At 37.7% G+C, this 19,920-nt stretch overlaps 1 protein-coding gene across 2 annotated transcripts in view; it reads left to right on the forward strand.

Annotated features, from left to right (window-relative positions):
- Positions 1-19,920, forward strand: part of LOC106084483 (annulin) — a 51,562-nt gene that overhangs the window by 15,467 nt on the left and 16,175 nt on the right. Inside the window, exon 1 of one of the 2 annotated variants that reach the window (XM_059364810.1) lies at positions 1,608-1,963. The exons of the other annotated variant lie outside the window; for it this stretch is intronic. Within the exon in view, the coding sequence (XP_059220793.1) occupies positions 1,867-1,963 (97 nt within the window). The 5' untranslated portion in view covers positions 1,608-1,866. Of the gene's footprint in view, positions 1-1,607; positions 1,964-19,920 lie in introns of those variants that run through there. 2 annotated transcript variants of the gene reach the window in all.

Consider the following 19,920-nt stretch of genomic DNA (forward strand, 5'->3'; position numbering starts at 1 on the left):
GAGACTCAATAAAGTATATATATTCTTGACCGTCTTGTCATCCCACGTCGATTTAGCCATGGCTTTCCGTCTGTCGAAAGCACGCTAACTTTCAGAGGAATAAATCTAGGCGCTTGAAATTTAGCACGAATACTTCCTTTAAGTGTTGGTCAGTTGGGATTGCTAGGTCCATGTTTTCATATAGTGGTCATATAAACCGATGTCGGATCTTGACTGTTTGAGCTTCTAGAGGCCGCAATACTTATCTGATTTGTTTGAAAATTTGCATGTTTTGTAATAACTTCCAAGAACTGTGCTAAGTATAGTCCAGATCGGTTCATTATCTGATATAGCTCCCATATAAACCGATCTGGTGATAATACTTCTTGAGCCTTAATAGGCTGCATTTCTTATCCGATTTGTCTGAAATAAGAAACGTTTTTTTTTTGTTTCGACTTCCATCATATTGGGCTGCCCAAAAAGTAATTGCGGATTTTTCATATAGTTAGCGTTGACAAATTTTTTCACAGCTTGTGACTCTGTAATTGCATTCTTTCTTCTGTCAGTTATCCGCTGTTACTTTTAGCTTTCTTTAGAAGAAAAGTGTAAAAAAGTATATTTGATTAAAGTTCATTCTAAGTTTTATTAAAAATGCATTTACTTTCTTTTAAAAAATCCGAAATTACTTATTGGGCAACCCAATATATGCTCAGTATGGTCTAAATCTGTTCATAATCTGATATAGCTCCCATACAAACCAATCTCTCGATAATACTTTTTGTGCCTCTATAAAGCTCAATTATTATTATATGTTTTGACTTCCAACAATTATGCTCAGTATGGTCTAAATCAGTTCATAACCTGATATAGCTCACGTATAAACCGATCACGGAGCCTGACTTCTTAAGCCTTTAGAGCACGCAATTCTTTTTCGATTCGGCTGTACAACGACTTCTTCTATGACTTTAAACAAACATGACATAGCTCCCATATAAACCAGTATCCCGATTTCAACTTTTGGACCCCTATAGAGTGCAATTCTTACCCGATTTCTGCTGACATTTTGCCCAAAATCCAAACGAAGTACGGTCCGAATCGTTCCGTAACCTCATATGGCTCCATATCCTTTGTTTGCCTATAAAAAGATATCGGACAAAGAACTTGACAAATGCAAACTGTGGTGGAGAGTATGTAAGATTCGGCCTGGTTTTAGTTGTTTTGGAGTAGTTTTTCTTTATTCTTTTATCTTTCTTTATGTAATGTTTAGTTTTTTTCAGGTATTTTCCAAGCGTCTTGGATTTAAATAAACTAAAAAAAAAGAATCATATTTTCTAAGAAATGTAATAAACGGTAACCCTTTCAACTGCCAATCATGATGTTCTTTTCAGTCTCTCTACTATTTGTTGTTGTGTTGACTTTGAAACTTAAGAGCATGGAATGGGGAAAAAATCTGAGCGGCAAATACACTCTCCCTTTTTAATTGCCAACTACATTTGTTTGGTTGCCACCAAAGCCATTTGTTTGTGGTTCTCCCTCTCTGTTTGGATGCTTGGTTCATCTAACTGTTAGTTTTTATGGAGGGAAAAAACACCCTCTATCGCTGTTGATCTTTTTGGATTCTAATATTGAGTTAATAATTCAGTTAAGAGGCGCAAACGCCAGTGAATAGAACGTAACGTGCGGAAGATCGAAAGTGGTGCAAAAAGTAACGCTCAAATGCAAAAAATCAAAGATTAACAAAGAATAAAAGTTGCGGCGCGTCAAATATTTGCATTTTACTGAGTGATTTGTTTATATTAAAAATTTAAAAGTGATTAGATAATTTAAAAAAGAAAAACAAAAATAAATTGATAAAAAAATTTGTGCTGTATATAAATTTTTCTCAGCATGTCTGCCTGGTATTCGGGATATGTTCCTAATTGGGTTAATCGATTTTGGCATCCTGAACCTCAACTAAATCCATATCGCAGCATACGTCCTGAAAGTAAGAATGGTGTTAGAATTTTAACTTAAAAAATAAGCAAAGAATGTTTAGAACTGTCCAAAAAAATACAATCATATTTCGTGTTTCTTGTTTTATCTTTTGGTTGCGGGACTTATGGTGCCAGTGACTTCATCCACTTTTGTCTTTTTTTATTATTTAATAACTTTATCTTCCGCCTGCCTATAGGTTTGTTTTTTTATACCTGTCTTTGTTTTGGTTGTCAAACATGTTTCAGCTGAGCTATTGTTTGCGTTCTGTGCGGCAACTTTAGCAGCGGTTGCGTGTAGCCGATATTGGCAATGTCGTTGTTGATGCTGTCAAATGCGTTTTAAGTGGCAACCAACGACTACGTCATTTGATTTCCTTCGAAAAAAATTAGCTAATACTCGAAATTCCTTTGATATGGTATCACTCATAACATATGATATAGGTTATTCTGTTTTTCAATTGGTGGTGAATTAATAGCCGGGGCTCGAAGAGGCAACCGCACAATTGTGGTGAAGTGATTTGGTAACACCACTTAATCGTGCACTTCAATAAATGTAACCAACAAGCGCAATGCTACATGATTATAGTGGTCATATAAAAATAAACTAAGATAAGTGAACTTGTTTGGGTATTTGACTAATATGTGCGTTGTATGTTAATGACCTTAAGTGTTAACAATTATGAGAATTTTGCTAAAACAATGAAAACTAATAAAAACAAACTGAAATTTGTTTCGATACAATAGGAGGTCTTTAGGAAATCAACACATCAAAACATATCTCCCATACCCTCCCATCATGTATGTCCTAACGGTTTGTAGTAGAGGACAATCGCTTTCAAAAAAGTGATTTCGGGAGATCCCAGCTGCAATTAAAGGGCTGTTACGCTAGGTTATAGTTGATGAGCGTGTGATCTTCGTAATATAGCTTCCGATTTGCTTGAGATGAATAAAAAAAATTAAACGCAAAAAGTTACAATAAAATGAGTTAAAACAGGTAAAAAGGCGTTAAGTTCGGCCAGGCCAAACTTGGGATACTTACCACCTCGGCTCTATATGTGAAAACCACCTTTTGTCATAATCCGGTGAAAAATGCATAATTTTTACCCCATAGCAGCTATATCGAAATATGGTCCGATTTGGACCAAATTCGGCTCGGACATTGAGTGGTCTAGTAAGTATAACTCATTGTTCAATTTTGTAGAACAAAATGTCTGAACCATAAACGACACGGTCGTCGAAAAGCCTAACATTAGTCACTGTTTCAAATCTCAGCGAAATCGGTTTATAAATGCGACTTAGTAGTAGTAGTAGTAATACTTCTTTATTGAGAAAATTTTTTGTTTTCATTCATTATACAATTTATACTAAGATTCAAAAAAATCAATTTTAGAAGTAGTTGGAATTTGCGATAATGTAATAATTACGTCTATCGCGTTATATATAAAACAAATTTAAGTTAATCGAATTCATTCATTAAAAAGTTTCTATATTTATAAGTGGTTTCCATATAGTTTGCCAACCTATCCCAGTCTTCTTCTTCTTCGCCATCAAGTACTCTAATCACCTCTTCCTCATTTAATATTGGTCTTTGAAATGATAACATTCTGAATTCTTGAAGTACAGGACATTTTCCCAGAAAGTGTTGTATTGTTTCGATCTCACGCAAATTGCATAGTTTACACTCTCTACTCGATGTATCGGAATCAAATTTATTATACCCCAAAGGAATCATTCCACTGCGTGTTTTGAATATCCATACGATCTTATTGTAAGAATTTTTATCGTTCAGGTAAAGCTGAGCTCGGTTTGGATTCAAATATTTATAAATTCGCAGACTCTGACAGTTCTGTTGTCTCCATAGTCTCTCCTCATGTAGTCGCATTTTTATGCTGCTGAGTAAATTTTTGCAAAATGCCCTCCAGTTAGCTAAACATGAAGTGGATTGGTCCCATTGTATGTTAAAGTTTTGCGACAGGGTAGCTATTTCTTTTGCCCAAAATGTATTTTTCTCCAATATAATATTAGATAATTGTTTCGGGAGCCTGCATGGTTCATGGTGATACAGTGTTTTCTCTATATACTTCAAATGTAATCCCAGAGTATAAATCTGGGTATCTTCTACATCTGTTTCCAGCATCAACACGTAGTTTGGAGTAAAACTTGGTACTCTCAAAATCCGTTTCAAAAGATATCTCTGCAGTGTATTAACTTCTTCAAAATAAGAGTATCCCCAAACTTGAGCAGCATACGTTTGAATGGATCTGCAAACAGCTAAAAATACCTTCCATTTGTTATTCATATTTATATCATTTCTTTCCATAAATTGTTTCCATATAGAATTTATTGCGTTTTTTGCTTCATTATTTCTGTTTTGCACATGTTTATGAAATTTCATTTTGGGTGTAAATACTACTCCTAAATATTTAAATTCGTTGCAGATTTTTATCTCCCTGCCTTTGTATGTCCATTTCTCGTACTTGCTTAGCTTTCCTCCATTTCTGAAAACCATTATTTCCGATTTGCTTATATTCACTTCTAAGCTCCATCTTTTGCAGTATAATTCTAATTTATCTATCATATTCTGTAGGATTTTAATATCATCAGCTAGCAGCACAATATCATCTGCATATAGAAGTAATCTTATATTGATAGATTCCACACATAATCCGCCTTCAATATAATCATGCAAATCATTTATGTAGAGTGTGAATAATAATGGTGATAAAAGGCAACCCTGTTTAACACCCTTCGTTGTTTCAAAATATTCGGATATTTCTTTTCCGTTCCACACAGCTGATTGGGTATTGTTGTACATTTGTTCTACCAATCTAACGAATTTATATGATATACCCATTTGAAAAAGCTTATAAATAAGGGCTTGTCTCGATATATTATCAAATGCTGCCTTGAAATCTACAAAGAAAGCATATACTTTTTTCTTTTCGCTCAATTTTAGGTTAACGATAGATGCTAGATTGTATATATTATCGGTTGTTGCATAATTTTTGCGGAAACCAGATTGAAATTCGGTTAGGATTTTGTTCTGTTCAACCCAGTTGTATAGCTTTTCGTTCATTAATCCCATAAAAATCTTAGCTGCACAGTTCATGAACGAAATGCCTCTATAATTTGATGCTTCATTCAGATCTCCTTTTTTGTGTATTGGGAAAATAATGGTCTTCGAAAATATAGGATCGATTTTTCCATTCGTATACAATCTATTGTATGTATTTAGAAGCAGGTTATGAAATTGATCAGTGGCATTCATGAAGAATTCATAAGGGATTCTATCTTCCCCTGGAGCTTTATTAGTTTTTACACTTGCCAAAATTTTCTTCAGTTCGATCATAGTAAACGGTCCATCTAAATCAGAATCTTCTTTATAAAAAGGGGCATAATAGATAAGGGTGATTTCTTCAGAGTTATTTAATAAACCTTCGTAATAGGATCTAAATACTTCGGGGGTTATGTTAGAGGATACAAGATTGTGTTGGTTGCGCATTTCTCTAGCCGTTTTCCACCATTCCTTGGAGTTCCTTATACAATTGAGGTTATTAGCCATGTTGTTGTAGTACACCTCTTTACTGCTATTACATATGGCTCTATAATGCTTCTGAGCTGATATATACCGGCGTTTGTCTTCTAAAATACCCGTTTTTCTGTAGATTTTCAGCAGCTTGAAGGTATTAATTCTTGCTAAATTGCAATTATTATTATGCCATTTATGCTTTGAATTAAAAGATGGTTTACGGCTGTTTTGTTTTGGATAAGATTCCTTAATAATTTCACAGATTTCGTTAAGGCTGATTTCATTTATAGCTGCGATTTTGTTAAGATTTGCGCTCATCATTTGTTGATAATTACTCTTATATTTATCCTTCCATATTAACTTTGGTAGGAGCGCCATCTTTTCTTCTATTCTGTTGTCAGTTCCAACATTAATTTGCAACAGTATGGGAAAATGATCCGACCATATCTTATCTTCAACTTTAAATTCATAGGTATATCGTAGTAGTTCCTTAGACACAGCACATATATCATTAACTGAATCTCCAACTGTTGTAACATATGTTAAATTCCCTTCCTCATCACCTTTTGTTATGCCATTTAAAATATACAAGTTGTAGTCGTCACAAAGTTGTAGAAATTGGATCCCCTTTTGATTGACGGTTTTATCTTTTGATTTTCTTAAATCGTATCCGGAGAAAAAGCTTTCTCTGTATATTTCACCCATGTGTTGACTAATTTCCCCAATTCTAACATTAAAATCTCCGATTAAAATAGGATTTTGCATTTCTTCCTCTTGAAAATATTGTTTTAGATTTCGTAAATCATTATCCCAAGTGGCAGGTCTTAAATATTGCGGTATTATAGAGCATGTATATTCTTTGGTGCGCAGTTTTATAAATAATTTTTTGTTCGAATCGATTATTTCCGTTTTAACGCCTATTTCAGGCAACTGTTTGCTTACTCCAATCAATTTCCCACCAATAGCTCTACCGAATCTATGAATGCGTACTACCGGCTCAAAAAAAAGATCAAATCCGCTAAAGTATGGTATTGCTCTCTTCTCCTTATCAGATTCTAAATGTGTTTCTATTAATATTATTATTTGAAATTGTTTAACATATTGAAAGAAGGCTGGGAACAGATATTTGTTTTCAAGACCATTTATATTGTAGGATAAAATGGAGAGGTTATGTGGCTTCGGTTCATTGATGGCATTTATTGGTTTTTTGGGTAGAGTTCTTCAAAAAATTGATCATAATTCAAGCAGATGTTCTTTTTAACATCCCCATATAGCTTTTCAAATTCTTGCTCACCATCATCATTACCAGAGACAAGTTTATTTTTAGTATTCCATTTAAACCATTGATCTTTTATTTTCATTTTATCTTCTCTTACAACAATTTTATGCTGCTTACTGAGAGATAAGATTTTTTTCTTTAAAATGAGGAAGATTCTTTTATGTAATTGCTTTGTTGGAATCATATCTCGTTCAATAGTTATATTTGACCCCGCCAGTTTTTTGGTATTTCGGAATACTTCCTGTATTGCTTGTTCGTTTTCAAGCTCAATTATTATTGCCATTTTCCCATTGCGATCAAACACCTTTTTTACATATTTAATAGTGGTTGATATATTTAACTTGTCTCTGAATAGATTTTTCGCCTCTTCCATCGGGTTCTTGGAGCTTGTTATTCCTTTAATAAATAGTTTATTAGGCTTTATTTGGTTCTGCAGCCAATTAATATCTTTTTTAAATTGATTATTTTCTTGCTGCACTTTATTTAATTCATCTTTTAGTTCTTGATTTTCCCTTTTCAACGCACTTACATCAGCACCGATACCAACTATTTCGACTTTTAAATCTTCAATGTCCGATTTTGTGGGGAGTGTTTTAAGTTTTTCATCCAAGTTTGAGTTAATAGTTTCTTTTATTATTTTTATTAGATCATTTGGATCCATGTTTGACGTTATACTGGTATTTTCAGGGGATTTTATCTCAGTGTATCTTCTTTTGGGTGTTTGGATGTTGCTTTGCATATTTCCTAACCCTGCAAATTTTCATATATGGCAATGCCGTTTATCGATAGCAGTAATAATTGCATTTATCGGAATTTTGTCATCACCAAACTTGGTTGGACAAGGCCAGCTGATATTATATTTTGTTGTGTCGGTGTTTGTTTACTCGTTGTTTATTTATATTGAGTGATAATATTTTGTATCAAAAGTGATTTATTAAATGTTTATTGTTTGCTCACCGGAACCTTGGAAAGCGACAAATTAATATGGATGAGATACGTGGTCTGCTGCAGTTGTGTTTAGGCTCCAAATCCTTGCGAAATCTTGGCTTGCTAAGGCGTTTTCTGGCTCATTAATGGGAGCTTCCTTTTACACGTCCGTCCCGTAAATGCGACTTTTATGGACCCAAAACTTTAAATCGAGAGATCGGTCTGTATGGCAGCTATATCCAAATCTGGACCGATCTAAGCCAACTTGAAGAAAGACGTCGAAGGCCCCAACATGACTCATTGTCCCAAATTTCGGCTACATCGGACAATAAATGTGCCTTTTATGGACCCAAAACCTTAAATCGAGAGATCGGTATATATGGCAGCTATATCCAAATCTGCACCGATTTAGATCAAATTGCAGAAAGATGTTTCAGCGATATCGGACAATAAATGTTGCCTTTATGGGCTTAAGACCCTAAATCGGCGGATCGGTCTATATGGGGGCTATATTAAGATATAGTCCGATATAGCCCATCCTCGAATTTTACTTATGGTTAAAAAAAAGAACCTGTGCAAAGTTTCAGCTCAATATCTGATTGATGCTTTCAACAGACAGACGGATAGACATGGCTAGATCGTCTTAGATTTTTAAGACGATCAAGAATATATATACTTTATGGGGTCGCAAATGGATATTTCGATGTGTTGCAAACGGAATGACGAAATGAATATACCCCCATCCTTCGGCGATGGGTAAAAACAATGAATAAATGAAAAAATTGTTAAAGTGTTTCTAAAATTTACTTTACTTTTGAGTTAGTATTCCTAGCAAGTCACATCAAAATATGATCTGACATATCTAATTTTTAGAACATATAAAACAACTTTACAAACAGACTTCTTTTCGAATCCCTCCAAAAAATGAGGCCAAATTGTAGCATTTATGGCTTTTGTGGGGCGAAAACTAAACCAAGGTTTGCAACCTTGCCACCAACTATTTATAGACAAGATGGTAACAGAGATTTAAGAAGGAAAAAGCATGACATTAGCATGGCATGGATTGACGGCATTTGATAGTGTCTCCCACTCATGGATACTTGATATACTGAGCAGTGTTGCCACTCAAGAAAATTATTTCCTGCCAAAATTTAAGAAAAAATCCTACAAAACCCCACCAAAACCTACAAAATGTTCTGCAAATCAAAAATGCAGTATATATTTTTATAACCTCCACCCATGTGTTGGCCATTTTGACATTCCATTTGCACCCTTTATACCGATCTTCCGATAAGAAACCATGAGTTCAGACTTATTTCGACGTTTTCGTCCATTGTGATACCACAGGAACAGAAGAAGGAAGAACCATCCAGATCGCTTGAAAAAGCCCAATAACTTGCGAATGTTCAAATCCGCTAATTCAGACGGGTTCTCAAAGAAATGAGAACCTAACGTGGTACTCCTTCTAACTGCTAGAGTGGGACACACACACGAAAGGTGTTCTATAGTCTCTTCTTCTTCAATGTCGTCACAGCTTCTGGCAAAGTCGTTGCTGTCAACCTTCAGTCTGTCAGCATGTTTTCCGATTACACAGTGACCTGTCATGACGGACACAATGACTGAGACGTCAATTCTAGCCAATGACAGCAAAGCAGTAGACCTCTTCAAGTCTAGATTAGGCCACATAGTTTTGGAAAGCTCACAGCCCCCTCTTTGTGACCATCTATCATTCGTTGTCCTTCGGGTCTGGTCCTGAAAACTTAGTTTACTTGTCTCTCGAGGCATACCCACAGATTCCATTATCCCTGGAATATGTAGGGTAGTTCCTAGTCTCGCAACCTCATCCGCTTTGCAATTCCCAGAACAGATGAATTTTGAACTGTTCAGCCATCTCGTTGAGAGATCTGCGACAGTCGAGGGCGGTTTTTGTGTTCAGAAATACGTTCTCCAGGGATTTAATGGCTGTCTGGCTGTCTGAGAAGATATTTATGCCAATCGTCGTAATGACATTATATCTTAGCCATTCAACCACTTCCTTAATTGCAAGGATCTCTTCTTGGTCGGGTAACCTTTTCGATATGACCAGTTCTAGATCTTTAGAGTGCACCCCAAAGTCCACCTGGTCGTTTAGTTTGGAACCATCCGTATATAAGTCTATGTAACTTCTGTTACCAGGGATATCGTAGTTCCAATCGGTTCTATCAGGTATAGTGGTACAGTACTTTTTAACAAAAAGTGGCTCAGTAAGGGGTGTAATCCACACTGCCTGGAACATCGGATATTGTATCAAGAATAACACAGTGCCAGTAGCTGGCACATGTCTCATTAGAAAGCTCCCTTAACCTCACGGCAGTGGTCGCTGCAATTTGGGTAGAGGCAAATTCAGATGCCTCAGTGTGGCTGTGATGCACAAACAAGCCATCCTTCGGATCCGGTTAAGTATTGAGCAGTAGGTGGACTTTTGAAGCGCTGTCCACCAGACCACAACACCATATAGCATTAGAGGTCTGACAACTGCAATATAAACTCAATGCATGACACGCGGTCTAAACCCCCAACTTTTGCCAATGGCAATTTTGAAGGTGTATGGGGCAAGAGTTGCCTTTCTTACCCTTTTAAAAAAATGTTGGGTTTGAAGTTCAATTTCCTGCCCACCAAAACACCCAGGTATTTTGCGCTTTCTGTAAATGGAACATTCCATAGGATCTGACCATATTTACATGCAGCTGCCACATAGCCTTGTTTTCCGAATGAAGGTAGGGAACGCACCAAAGCCGCATTTCCTACCTTCGAAATTTGTAAGAACTCCCTTAATACCTGCACCAGTTATAGTCAATATCAGAACTTACGGTCTTTTTACTTAAATTTGAAGCAATGAGACCACTTGTAATAGTATTTGGACCCTCGACATGCATAGTTTTATTCTGCACTCTTAACGAATTCACAGAAACGAGAAGAAGTGAATTAATTTTGGGTTATCCCCGGCGATTTATTCAGTAATTTACTTGGTATTTATATGTTGGAAAAACCTACGAAAAATTGAGGTCAGCCTACCAACTTTCCAAGAGAATAAAAAACTTCCAATTTCGGTAGAAACCTACCAAAAACGACAACACTGAACATATATTGTACAAGGGAAACTCTACTATCCTGGAGAACCCAAATGCACCTTAATGGGAAAAATACTAGTATGGACACAAAACTTTTTTTCATTAGAAGGGGAATATTTCAAGGGGATTTGTTATCATGCCTTTTGTTCTGCCCAGCAAGAATACCTCACAGTCAACAACCAACCATATTAACAAAATTTTAGTTGCATACGAGAAAAATTTTTAAAATATATTTTATTGATTTCAAGAACAAAAATTGAAAAATAAGACTAAAATTTTATACGCGACTAGTGTCCGAGATATACACATCAGCCATAAATTATTTATCCCATTAAGCTTCACGAAATTCTTTTCAAGCACTTCAAACAACATTCAAATATAACACCAAATATCAAAACTCATAAAAAATGTTTTTTAACACGTTATTTGGCTTTTGTTTGAATTGAATATTTTAAAAAATCACGTTCTACGTGTTATTTAAAATTTTGCAGCAAAGTGTAAAAGTTTATAAATAGCAAGGAAGCTTAATAACGCAAAAAATAAACAAAGTTAAATCTCGAAAGTCAAGTAATCTACTTAACAAAAAACTTAAATTTTTAAATTTTCGATTTAAAAAATTTTTTTTGATAATCCTATTTGGGCTTGACGTTGATGAATTCTGCCACATATATACAAAAAATTTTAATTATTTAATTGTAAAATTGGACATCATATAAAAGGTCACACCTTTGCTGTTTTTTTATTAGCTTGGAGAAATAAATTAAATTTTCCATCAAAACTTACGAACATTCTAGAATATTGATGGATATTGGTTGTTTGTGTGTGTGTGTGTTTAGCATTGAGTAGAACTCAAGCAAAAATTTGGCTCAAATGGGAGCTGTATCAGCCTTGGGACAGAATTGGAAGCCAAAACTGATGTTCGAACAATGCAAATTGAGAGATTGGTTTATATGCAAGCTATATCAGGTTATGTACCGAATTCGATGGGTATTGAATGTTCATGAATGGATTGGGCCTCCAAATGCACCAAAATTTAAATCTACAGATCGGTTTATATGTATTGGGTTGCCCAAAAAGTAATTGTCGGTAATATAGTAGTAATATAGTCGGCGTTGACAAATTTTTTCAACGGCTTGTGACTCTGTAATTGCATTCTTTCTTCTGTCAGTTATCAGCTGATACTTTTAGCTTGCTTTAGAAAAAAAGTGCGCGAAATTTTGTTTACATTTGTTTGTTTGGCGTCAATTTTAATATGGGTACCACATGTATTGAAAGAAATTCATTTAACAAACCGAATCAACGCTTGTGATATGCACCTTAAACGCAATGAATTCGATCCGTTTTTAAAACGAATCATAACTGGAGATGAAAAATGGATTGTTTACAACAACGTTAGTCGAAAACGATCATGGTCCAAGCATGTTGAACCAGCTCAAACCACTTCAAAGGCTGATATCCACCAAAATAAGGTTATGCTGTCTGTTTGGTGGGATTGGAAGGGTGTGGTATATTTTGAGCTGCTTCCAAGGAACCAAACGATTAATTCGGATGTTTACTGTCAACAATTGGACAAATTGAATACAGCCATCAAGGAGAAGCGACCAGAATTGGTCAATTGTAAAGGTGTCATATTCCACCAGGACAACGCTAGACCGCACACATCTTTGGTCACTCGCCAAAAACTGAGTGAGCTTGGCTGGGAACTTTTGATGCATCCACCATATAACCCTGAACTCGCACCATCAGACTACCATTTATTTCGATCTTTGCAGAACTCCTTAAATGGTAAAACTTTCGGCAATGATGAGGCTATAAAATCGCACTTGGTTCAGTTTTTTGCAGATAAAGGCCAGAAGTTAAAATCGCACTTGGTTCAGTTTTTTGCAGATAAAGGCCAGAAGTTTTATGAGCGTGGAATACTAAATTTGCCAGGAAGATGCCAAAAGGTTATCGAACAAAATGGCAATTATATATTTGATTAAAGTTCATTCTAAGTTTTATTAAAAATGCATTTACTTTCTTTTAAAAAGTCCGCAATTACTTTTTAGGCAACCCAATAAAAGCTATAAAATATCCCCGACCGTTTCGAATGATACTTGATGATAGATATTGAAGAACATAACAACAGTTTTAACATAAGACGAGAATTTGTTTCTTAGGTCAACTCAAGAGCTCGGTTTGTATAGAATCTTTAACTAAACATAAAAACTATAGTGCATTATACTATGTGGCTAGAAGAAAGCATAACCGATGATTGAAAGCAAAGGTGACAAAATACTATACAGATGAACAGTTGTCCTCCGAATGATATGAAAGTTTTAAAGAGCCAAATTGTTTTTTTCGGGTCCTTCCCCTTCTCGTAGCACTTGACTTGAATACTGCTTTTTATACCCACCACCGAAGTATGGGGATATATTCATTTTGTCATTTCGTTTGCAACATATCGAAATATCCATTTCCGACCCCATAAAGTATATATATTATTGATCGTCGTAAAAATCTAAGACGATGTAGCCATGTCCGTCCGTCTGTCTGTTGAAATCATGCTACAGTCTTAAAAAATACAGATATTAAGCTGAAATTTTGCAAAGAGTCCTTTTTTTTGTTCGAAGATGAACTATATCCGGCTACATCTTAATAAAGCCCCCATATGGACCGATCCGCCTATTTTGGGGTCTTAAGCCCATAAAAGTCAAATTTTTTGTTAATTTTCGCTGAAATTTGGGAAAAAGAGTTGGGCCCCCGATACCTTTCTGCAGTTTGGCCTAGATTGGTTCAAATTTGGATATAGCTGCCATATAGACCGATCTCTCGATTTAAGGTTTTGGGTCCATAAAAGGCGCATTTATTGTCCAATGTCGCCGAAATTTGGGACAGTGAGTTGTGTTAAGCTAGTCGACATCTTTCTTCAATTGGCTCAGATCGGACCAGATTTGAATATAGCTGCCATATAGACCGATCTCTCGATTTAATGTTTTGGGCCCATAAAAGGCGCATTTATTGACCGATTTTGCCAAAATTTGGAACAGTGAGTTGTGTTGGGCCAGTCGACATCCTTCTTCAATTTAGCTTAGATCGGTCCAAATTTGGATATAACTGGCATATTGACCGATCTCTCGATTTAAAGTCTTGGTCCCATAAAAGGTATATTTAAATTCGATTTCGCTGAAATTTGAAACATTGACTTATGTTAGGTTTTTCGACGACCGTGTCGTATATGGTTCACATCGGTCTATATTTGGATATAGCTACCAAAAAGACCAACATTTTCTTCTACAAACTTGAACAATGACTTGTACTTACTAGACCACTCAATGTTGAAGCCGAATTTGGTTCAAATCGGACCATGTTTCGATATAGCATAAAGTATGAATTTTTCACCGGATTATGACGAAAGGTGGTTTTCATATATAACCGAGGTGGTGGGTATCCAAAGTTCGGCCCGGCCGAACTTAACGCCTATTTACTTGTTTTGTTTTTATCATTATTAGTGAATTTCACAGAAATCGGTTCAGATTTAGATAGAGCTCTCATCTTATATATAAAAATCAATTTGTGTTTGTTTGTCGGCTTGTTTGTTTGTGTGTTCCTTATAGACTCAAATACGGCTGAACCGATTTCATTGAAATTTTCACAGATGGTGCATCATAAAATAGGGTGAAAATAGGGTACTAAATTTTTTGATATCTGAAGGGAGGGCGGACCCTCCCCTTTACCCTAATTTTCAGAAACGCCAGATCTCGGAGATCGGTGATGCGATTTACGCGCAAAAACAAAAATTTGGTATCCAATTTTCGCATGAGTTGCATGGGGGCCGTCCCACCCCCAAAACCTACAAAATACATATATAGACCAATCACGACAATATGGGACTCAAGAAATTTAAGATTAGAAAACGTATCTGATATCCAATTGTCGGACGAAGTGCTTGGGGAACCACCCCAGCCCCCAAAACACCGAACTTAACGGTCATAACTGTCGACTATGGAAATATGGGGCTCAAATGAAAAGTATTTGGGAGTAGACCATGAATCTGATATAAACATTTGTGACCAACTGTCTAGGGGTCGTCCCACCACCCAAATAGGACGTATTTGCTCACCAAGAGAATTTGGGTCTTCAAGGCAGTGGAGTTTCTAGGGGACCACCTCACTCCCGAAAACACTCCTAAATCGGACATCATGGTAATATCGGGCGGAAATAAAGTCTTTTTAGAGCGAATTCGTGGTCCAATAAAGATCCGATGGAATTCAGATAAAGGCACTTATATCGTTATACAACACAACGCTTTCCTCGATAACTACCACTATAAGTAAGAAGTTTGGTCAACATCGATTTTGATTTAGATGTAGCTCCCATGTATATGCTCGTCAGATTTTGGATAATTTGCAATAATGTTGTCATTGCAAATTGGTTCAAAATTAGATATAGCTCCCACTTTGTACTTATGGGGTAGGTGTAGCGTATTATACAGTCGGCACCACCCGACTTTTGCCCTTCCTTACAGTTTACTTTTTTTGTGTTCTCGCTAGGATATGCAAATAATTATTTGATTATTAGCGTACTTTCAATAAACAGACGGACATGGCTAAGGATATATTTCTAAATATTGCCCATGAACATTCCACTAAGGAACAGGGGCAAACTTCTCACATATCAACGAGTGCGGTCCGAAATTAAAATGAATATTGAAAATGTATTCCCGCTAAAATGATCCATATTTCTCTTATATTGAGTATTTCCTGGACAATGAATGACTTAAGACAACGTCATGATCTTTAGATAGACACCAATGATGCGTGACAATTTTTGTTTTTATGGTTTTTAAATCCAGTACTTTCCCTCGCCACATAAATTACTGAAGATAAGCATTTCTGTTGTGATTTTTATGTCTCATTAAAGCGTTTATAATGTTGGACAATTTGTTTATACTGTGTGATACAAAACATTTGCATATTATTGTATTTCTAATGTTTAGCAGCATCACATTGCTTACTCGTATATAGCTAATCTTGTCAATATATATATAAATAGAAATATTATTCATGCAAAATATATAGTAGTTCAGAATAGAGTAAAACGTAAAATAGCTAAAGAATATAGGATGACACATAACCCAAACCATGGCGCCTTGACCCAAACCATAAACATAACTGAAACTTTTAATTTTACTAATTCTAATCTCATAATTAATGAAATGTTTAAAGTTAAAATAAACCAAATTATTTTCTAAATATTGGTAATCAATATTAATATTGTCATTATATTGCTAGAGATGTACACATATACACTGAAAAAAAAGTTGGGTCAAGATTTTTCCTTATTCGTAGGATTTTGGCCTTGAAAACGAGCCAAAGAACCAAAACTTTAAAATAAAGATGATATCTTTAAATTTCATTTCCTACTTACTAACGCACATGACCATCCGTTTCAAATTTTGATCACTGATCACTGATTTGACTTGATCGTCCGTCCTTCCGTCCGTCCTTCCGTCCGTCCTTCCGTCCGTCCTTCCGTCCGTCCTTCCGTCCGTCCTTCCGTCCGTCCTTCCGTCCGTCCTTCCGTCCGTCCTTCCGTCCGTCCTTCCGTCCGTCCTTCCGTCCGTCCTTCCGTCCGTCCTTCCGTCCGTCCTTCCGTCCGTCCTTCCGTCCGTCCTTCCGTCCGTCCTTCCGTCCGTCCTTCCGTCCGTCCTTCCGTCCGTCCTTCCGTCCGTCCTTCCGTCCGTCCTTCCGTCCGTCCTTCCGTCCGTCCTTCCGTCCGTCCTTCCGTCCGTCCTTCCGTCCGTCCTTCCGTCCGTCCTTCCGTCCGTCCTTCCGTCCGTCCTTCCGTCCGTCCTTCCGTCCGTCCTTCCGTCCGTCCTTCCGTCCGTCCTTCCGTCCGTCCTTCCGTCCGTCCTTCCGTCCGTCCTTCCGTCCGTCCTTCCGTCCGTCCTTCCGTCCGTCCTTCCGTCCGTCCTTCCGTCCGTCCTTCCGTCCGTCCTTCCGTCCGTCCTTCCGTCCGTCCTTCCGTCCGTCCTTCCGTCCGTCCTTCCGTCCGTCCTTCCGTCCGTCCTTCCGTCCGTCCTTCCGTCCGTCCTTCCGTCCGTCCTTCCGTCCGTCCTTCCGTCCGTCCTTCCGCCCGTCCTTCCGTCCGTCCTTCCGTCCGTCCTTCCGTCCGTCCTTCCGTCCGTCCTTCCGTCCGTCCTTCCGTCCGTCCTTCCGTCCGTCCTTCCGTCCGTCCTTCCGTCCGTCCTTCCGTCCGTCCTTCCGTCCGTCCTTCCGTCCGTCCTTCCGTCCGTCCTTCCGTCCGTCCTTCCGTCCGTCCTTCCGTCCGTCCTTCCGTCCGTCCTTCCGTCCGTCCTTCCGTCCGTCCGTCCTTCCGTCCGTCCTTCCGTCCGTCCTTCCGTCCGTCCTTCCGTCCGTCCTTCCGTCCGTCCTTCCGTCCGTCCTTCCGTCCGTCCTTCCGTCCGTCCTTCCGTCCGTCCTTCCGTCCGTCCTTCCGTCCGTCCTTCCGTCCGTCCTTCCGTCCGTCCTTCCGTCCGTCCTTCCGTCCGTCCTTCCGTCCGTCCTTCCGTCCGTCCTTCCGTCCGTCCTTCCGTCCGTCCTTCCGTCCGTCCTTCCGTCCGTCCTTCCGTCCGTCCTTCCGTCCGTCCTTCCGTCCGTCCTTCCGTCCGTCCTTCCGTCCGTCCTTCCGTCCGTCCTTCCGTCCGTCCTTCCGTCCGTCCTTCCGTCCGTCCTTCCGTCCGTCCTTCCGTCCGTCCTTCCGTCCGTCCTTCCGTCCGTCCTGAAAAGAGGTTGCAGATATTAATCCGCCCCATGCCACTATGGACATACACCTACGCCAGTAATCGGCTTGTTGTGCGCTCTAAAAACTATAAAGTAACCTCTAAAAAGAAAATTTTAAATTAGGAATTCCGTGCTGCTTACAAAATCCTTAATTGTTTTCAATACCACTCCCCTAAGTTGGTTCATGTCAGGTATTTTGTCTCCACCTAAGTGCCGGTAAATGTCAGACGCGAAAGCCGGGCAATGACAAAGGAAATGCTCCAACGTCTCATCATCTTCCCCGCATGAGCTGCACTTCCTATCACTTGCCCCACCGATTTTACGTAAGTGAGCTCGTAGTCCTATGTTTCCCCTTATGATACCTGATACCTCGTCTCTCACGATCAGATTTAGATAAAGCTCCCATATAATCCGATCTTTTTTAGTCCGATTTGTCTGAAATTTTGCATGCGATGTTCTATTACGACTTCCCACAATATCCCGTTATAGCTGCCAAATAAACCGATTTCCTGATTTGATATCTTTAGCCCCTGAAAGCAGCAATTTTCGTCCGATTTAGTTAAAATTTTGCACATTCGTTCTGTTATGACTTCGAACCACTGTGCCAAGTACGGTCAAAATAATCATAAAATTATGCCCTTCATCTAATGAAAATAGGGGTATATTCATCGTGTCATTCCGTTTGTAACACATCGAAATATCCTTTTCCGACCATATATTCTTGATCGTCGTAAAAATCTAAGACGTTCTAGCCATATCCGTCCGTCTGTCTGTTGAAATCGCGCTACAAAATTGCAAATTTGAGTGCAAAGATGGGCTATATCGGACTATATCTTGATATAGCCTCCATATAGACCGATCTGCCGATTTGAGGTCTTAAGCCCATAAAAGCCACATTTATTATCCAGTTTTTCTGAAATTTGAGACAGTGAGTTGTGTTAGGCCACACGATATCCTTTCGGCCCAGGTTAGGATACAGCTGTCGTATAGACCGATCTCTCGATTTAAGTCTTAGGTCCATAAAATCAGCATTTATTGTCCAATTTCGCAGGAATTTAGGACAGCGAGTTGTGTTAGTCCTTTTAACACCTATATTTAATTTGGTCCAGATCGGTCTAGTTTTGGATATGGCTGCCATATAGACCGATCTCTCGATATAAGGTCTTGGGCCCATAAAACGCGCATTTATTATCCGATTTCGCTGCGATTTGGGACAGTGAGTTGTCTTAGCCTCCTCTATATTCTTCTTGACGATGGCTCAAATCAGTCCAGGTTTGGATATAGCTGCCATATAGACCGATCTCTCGATTTAAGGTCTTCGGCCCATAAAAGGTACATTTATTGTCCGAAAACGCTGAAATTTGGGACAATGACTTATGTTAGGCTTTTCGACAACCATATCCTATATGGTTCAGATTGGTCTATACTTGGATATAGCTGCCAAAAAAGCCACCATTGAACCAAAATTAAACAATGACTTGTATTTAGTAGAACACTCTATGCCCGTGCCGAATGTGGTCAAAATCGGACCATGTTTGGATATAGCTGCTATAGGTGCATAGGTAATACATTTTTCACCGGATTATGAGGAAAGGTGGTTTACTTATATACCCAAGGTGGTAGGTATATATGTAAAGTTAAGGATTTATTAACCTACCATTTAAAAATCGTTCATATGAAAGAAAATATTTGTCACCACAGGGAATGTTTCCTTAAAAACTTGGAAAGTTAAGTTTGCTAATCTTTGGCTCGAATCTTTAGAATTGGAACAAACATTTTTTTAGTTTATTTACAATAAGTGAGGGCTGTTCAAATGGAATCATTCATAATTATTTATGTACACTGCATTAATGTCTTAAGGCTTTAGCTTATAGGTTTCACATAAATCACATAAATATTTGAACGTTTTCAGATAACATATTGAATGTATTAGATTAACGCAAATATCGTTTTAGTATTCATTTTTCCCCACAAAAAGAAGAAGATACAATTATTTACAAGCATCTTACTCGTATTGGCTGCATGTGGTCATTAGGCCATTGGGATGACCTCATGCAATCTGTGTCTATAAATTATTTAAATATAAAATACTTTTGTGTATAAAGCACTTTTGTGTTACGCACATGAATCGATATTCAATAGAATTCTAAGTTGGCAACATACATGGTGTCTAAACAAAAGCAAATTTCTAAATCTAAATCATATATAATCGGGGTACCCTATTAACCCCGCGCCCATAACGAGAGAAACCAATGGAAACAATTTTTTTTTTATTGGCCATGAGCAACAACTTAAGTACAAATTTTCAAAACTATTTTATTTTATTCTCTAATAAATGTAATTTGAAAATTCAATGAAT

The sequence above is a fragment of the Stomoxys calcitrans genome, chromosome 3 (assembly GCF_963082655.1).
Source record: "Stomoxys calcitrans chromosome 3, idStoCalc2.1, whole genome shotgun sequence".
Lineage (NCBI taxonomy): Eukaryota > Metazoa > Arthropoda > Insecta > Diptera > Muscidae > Stomoxys > Stomoxys calcitrans.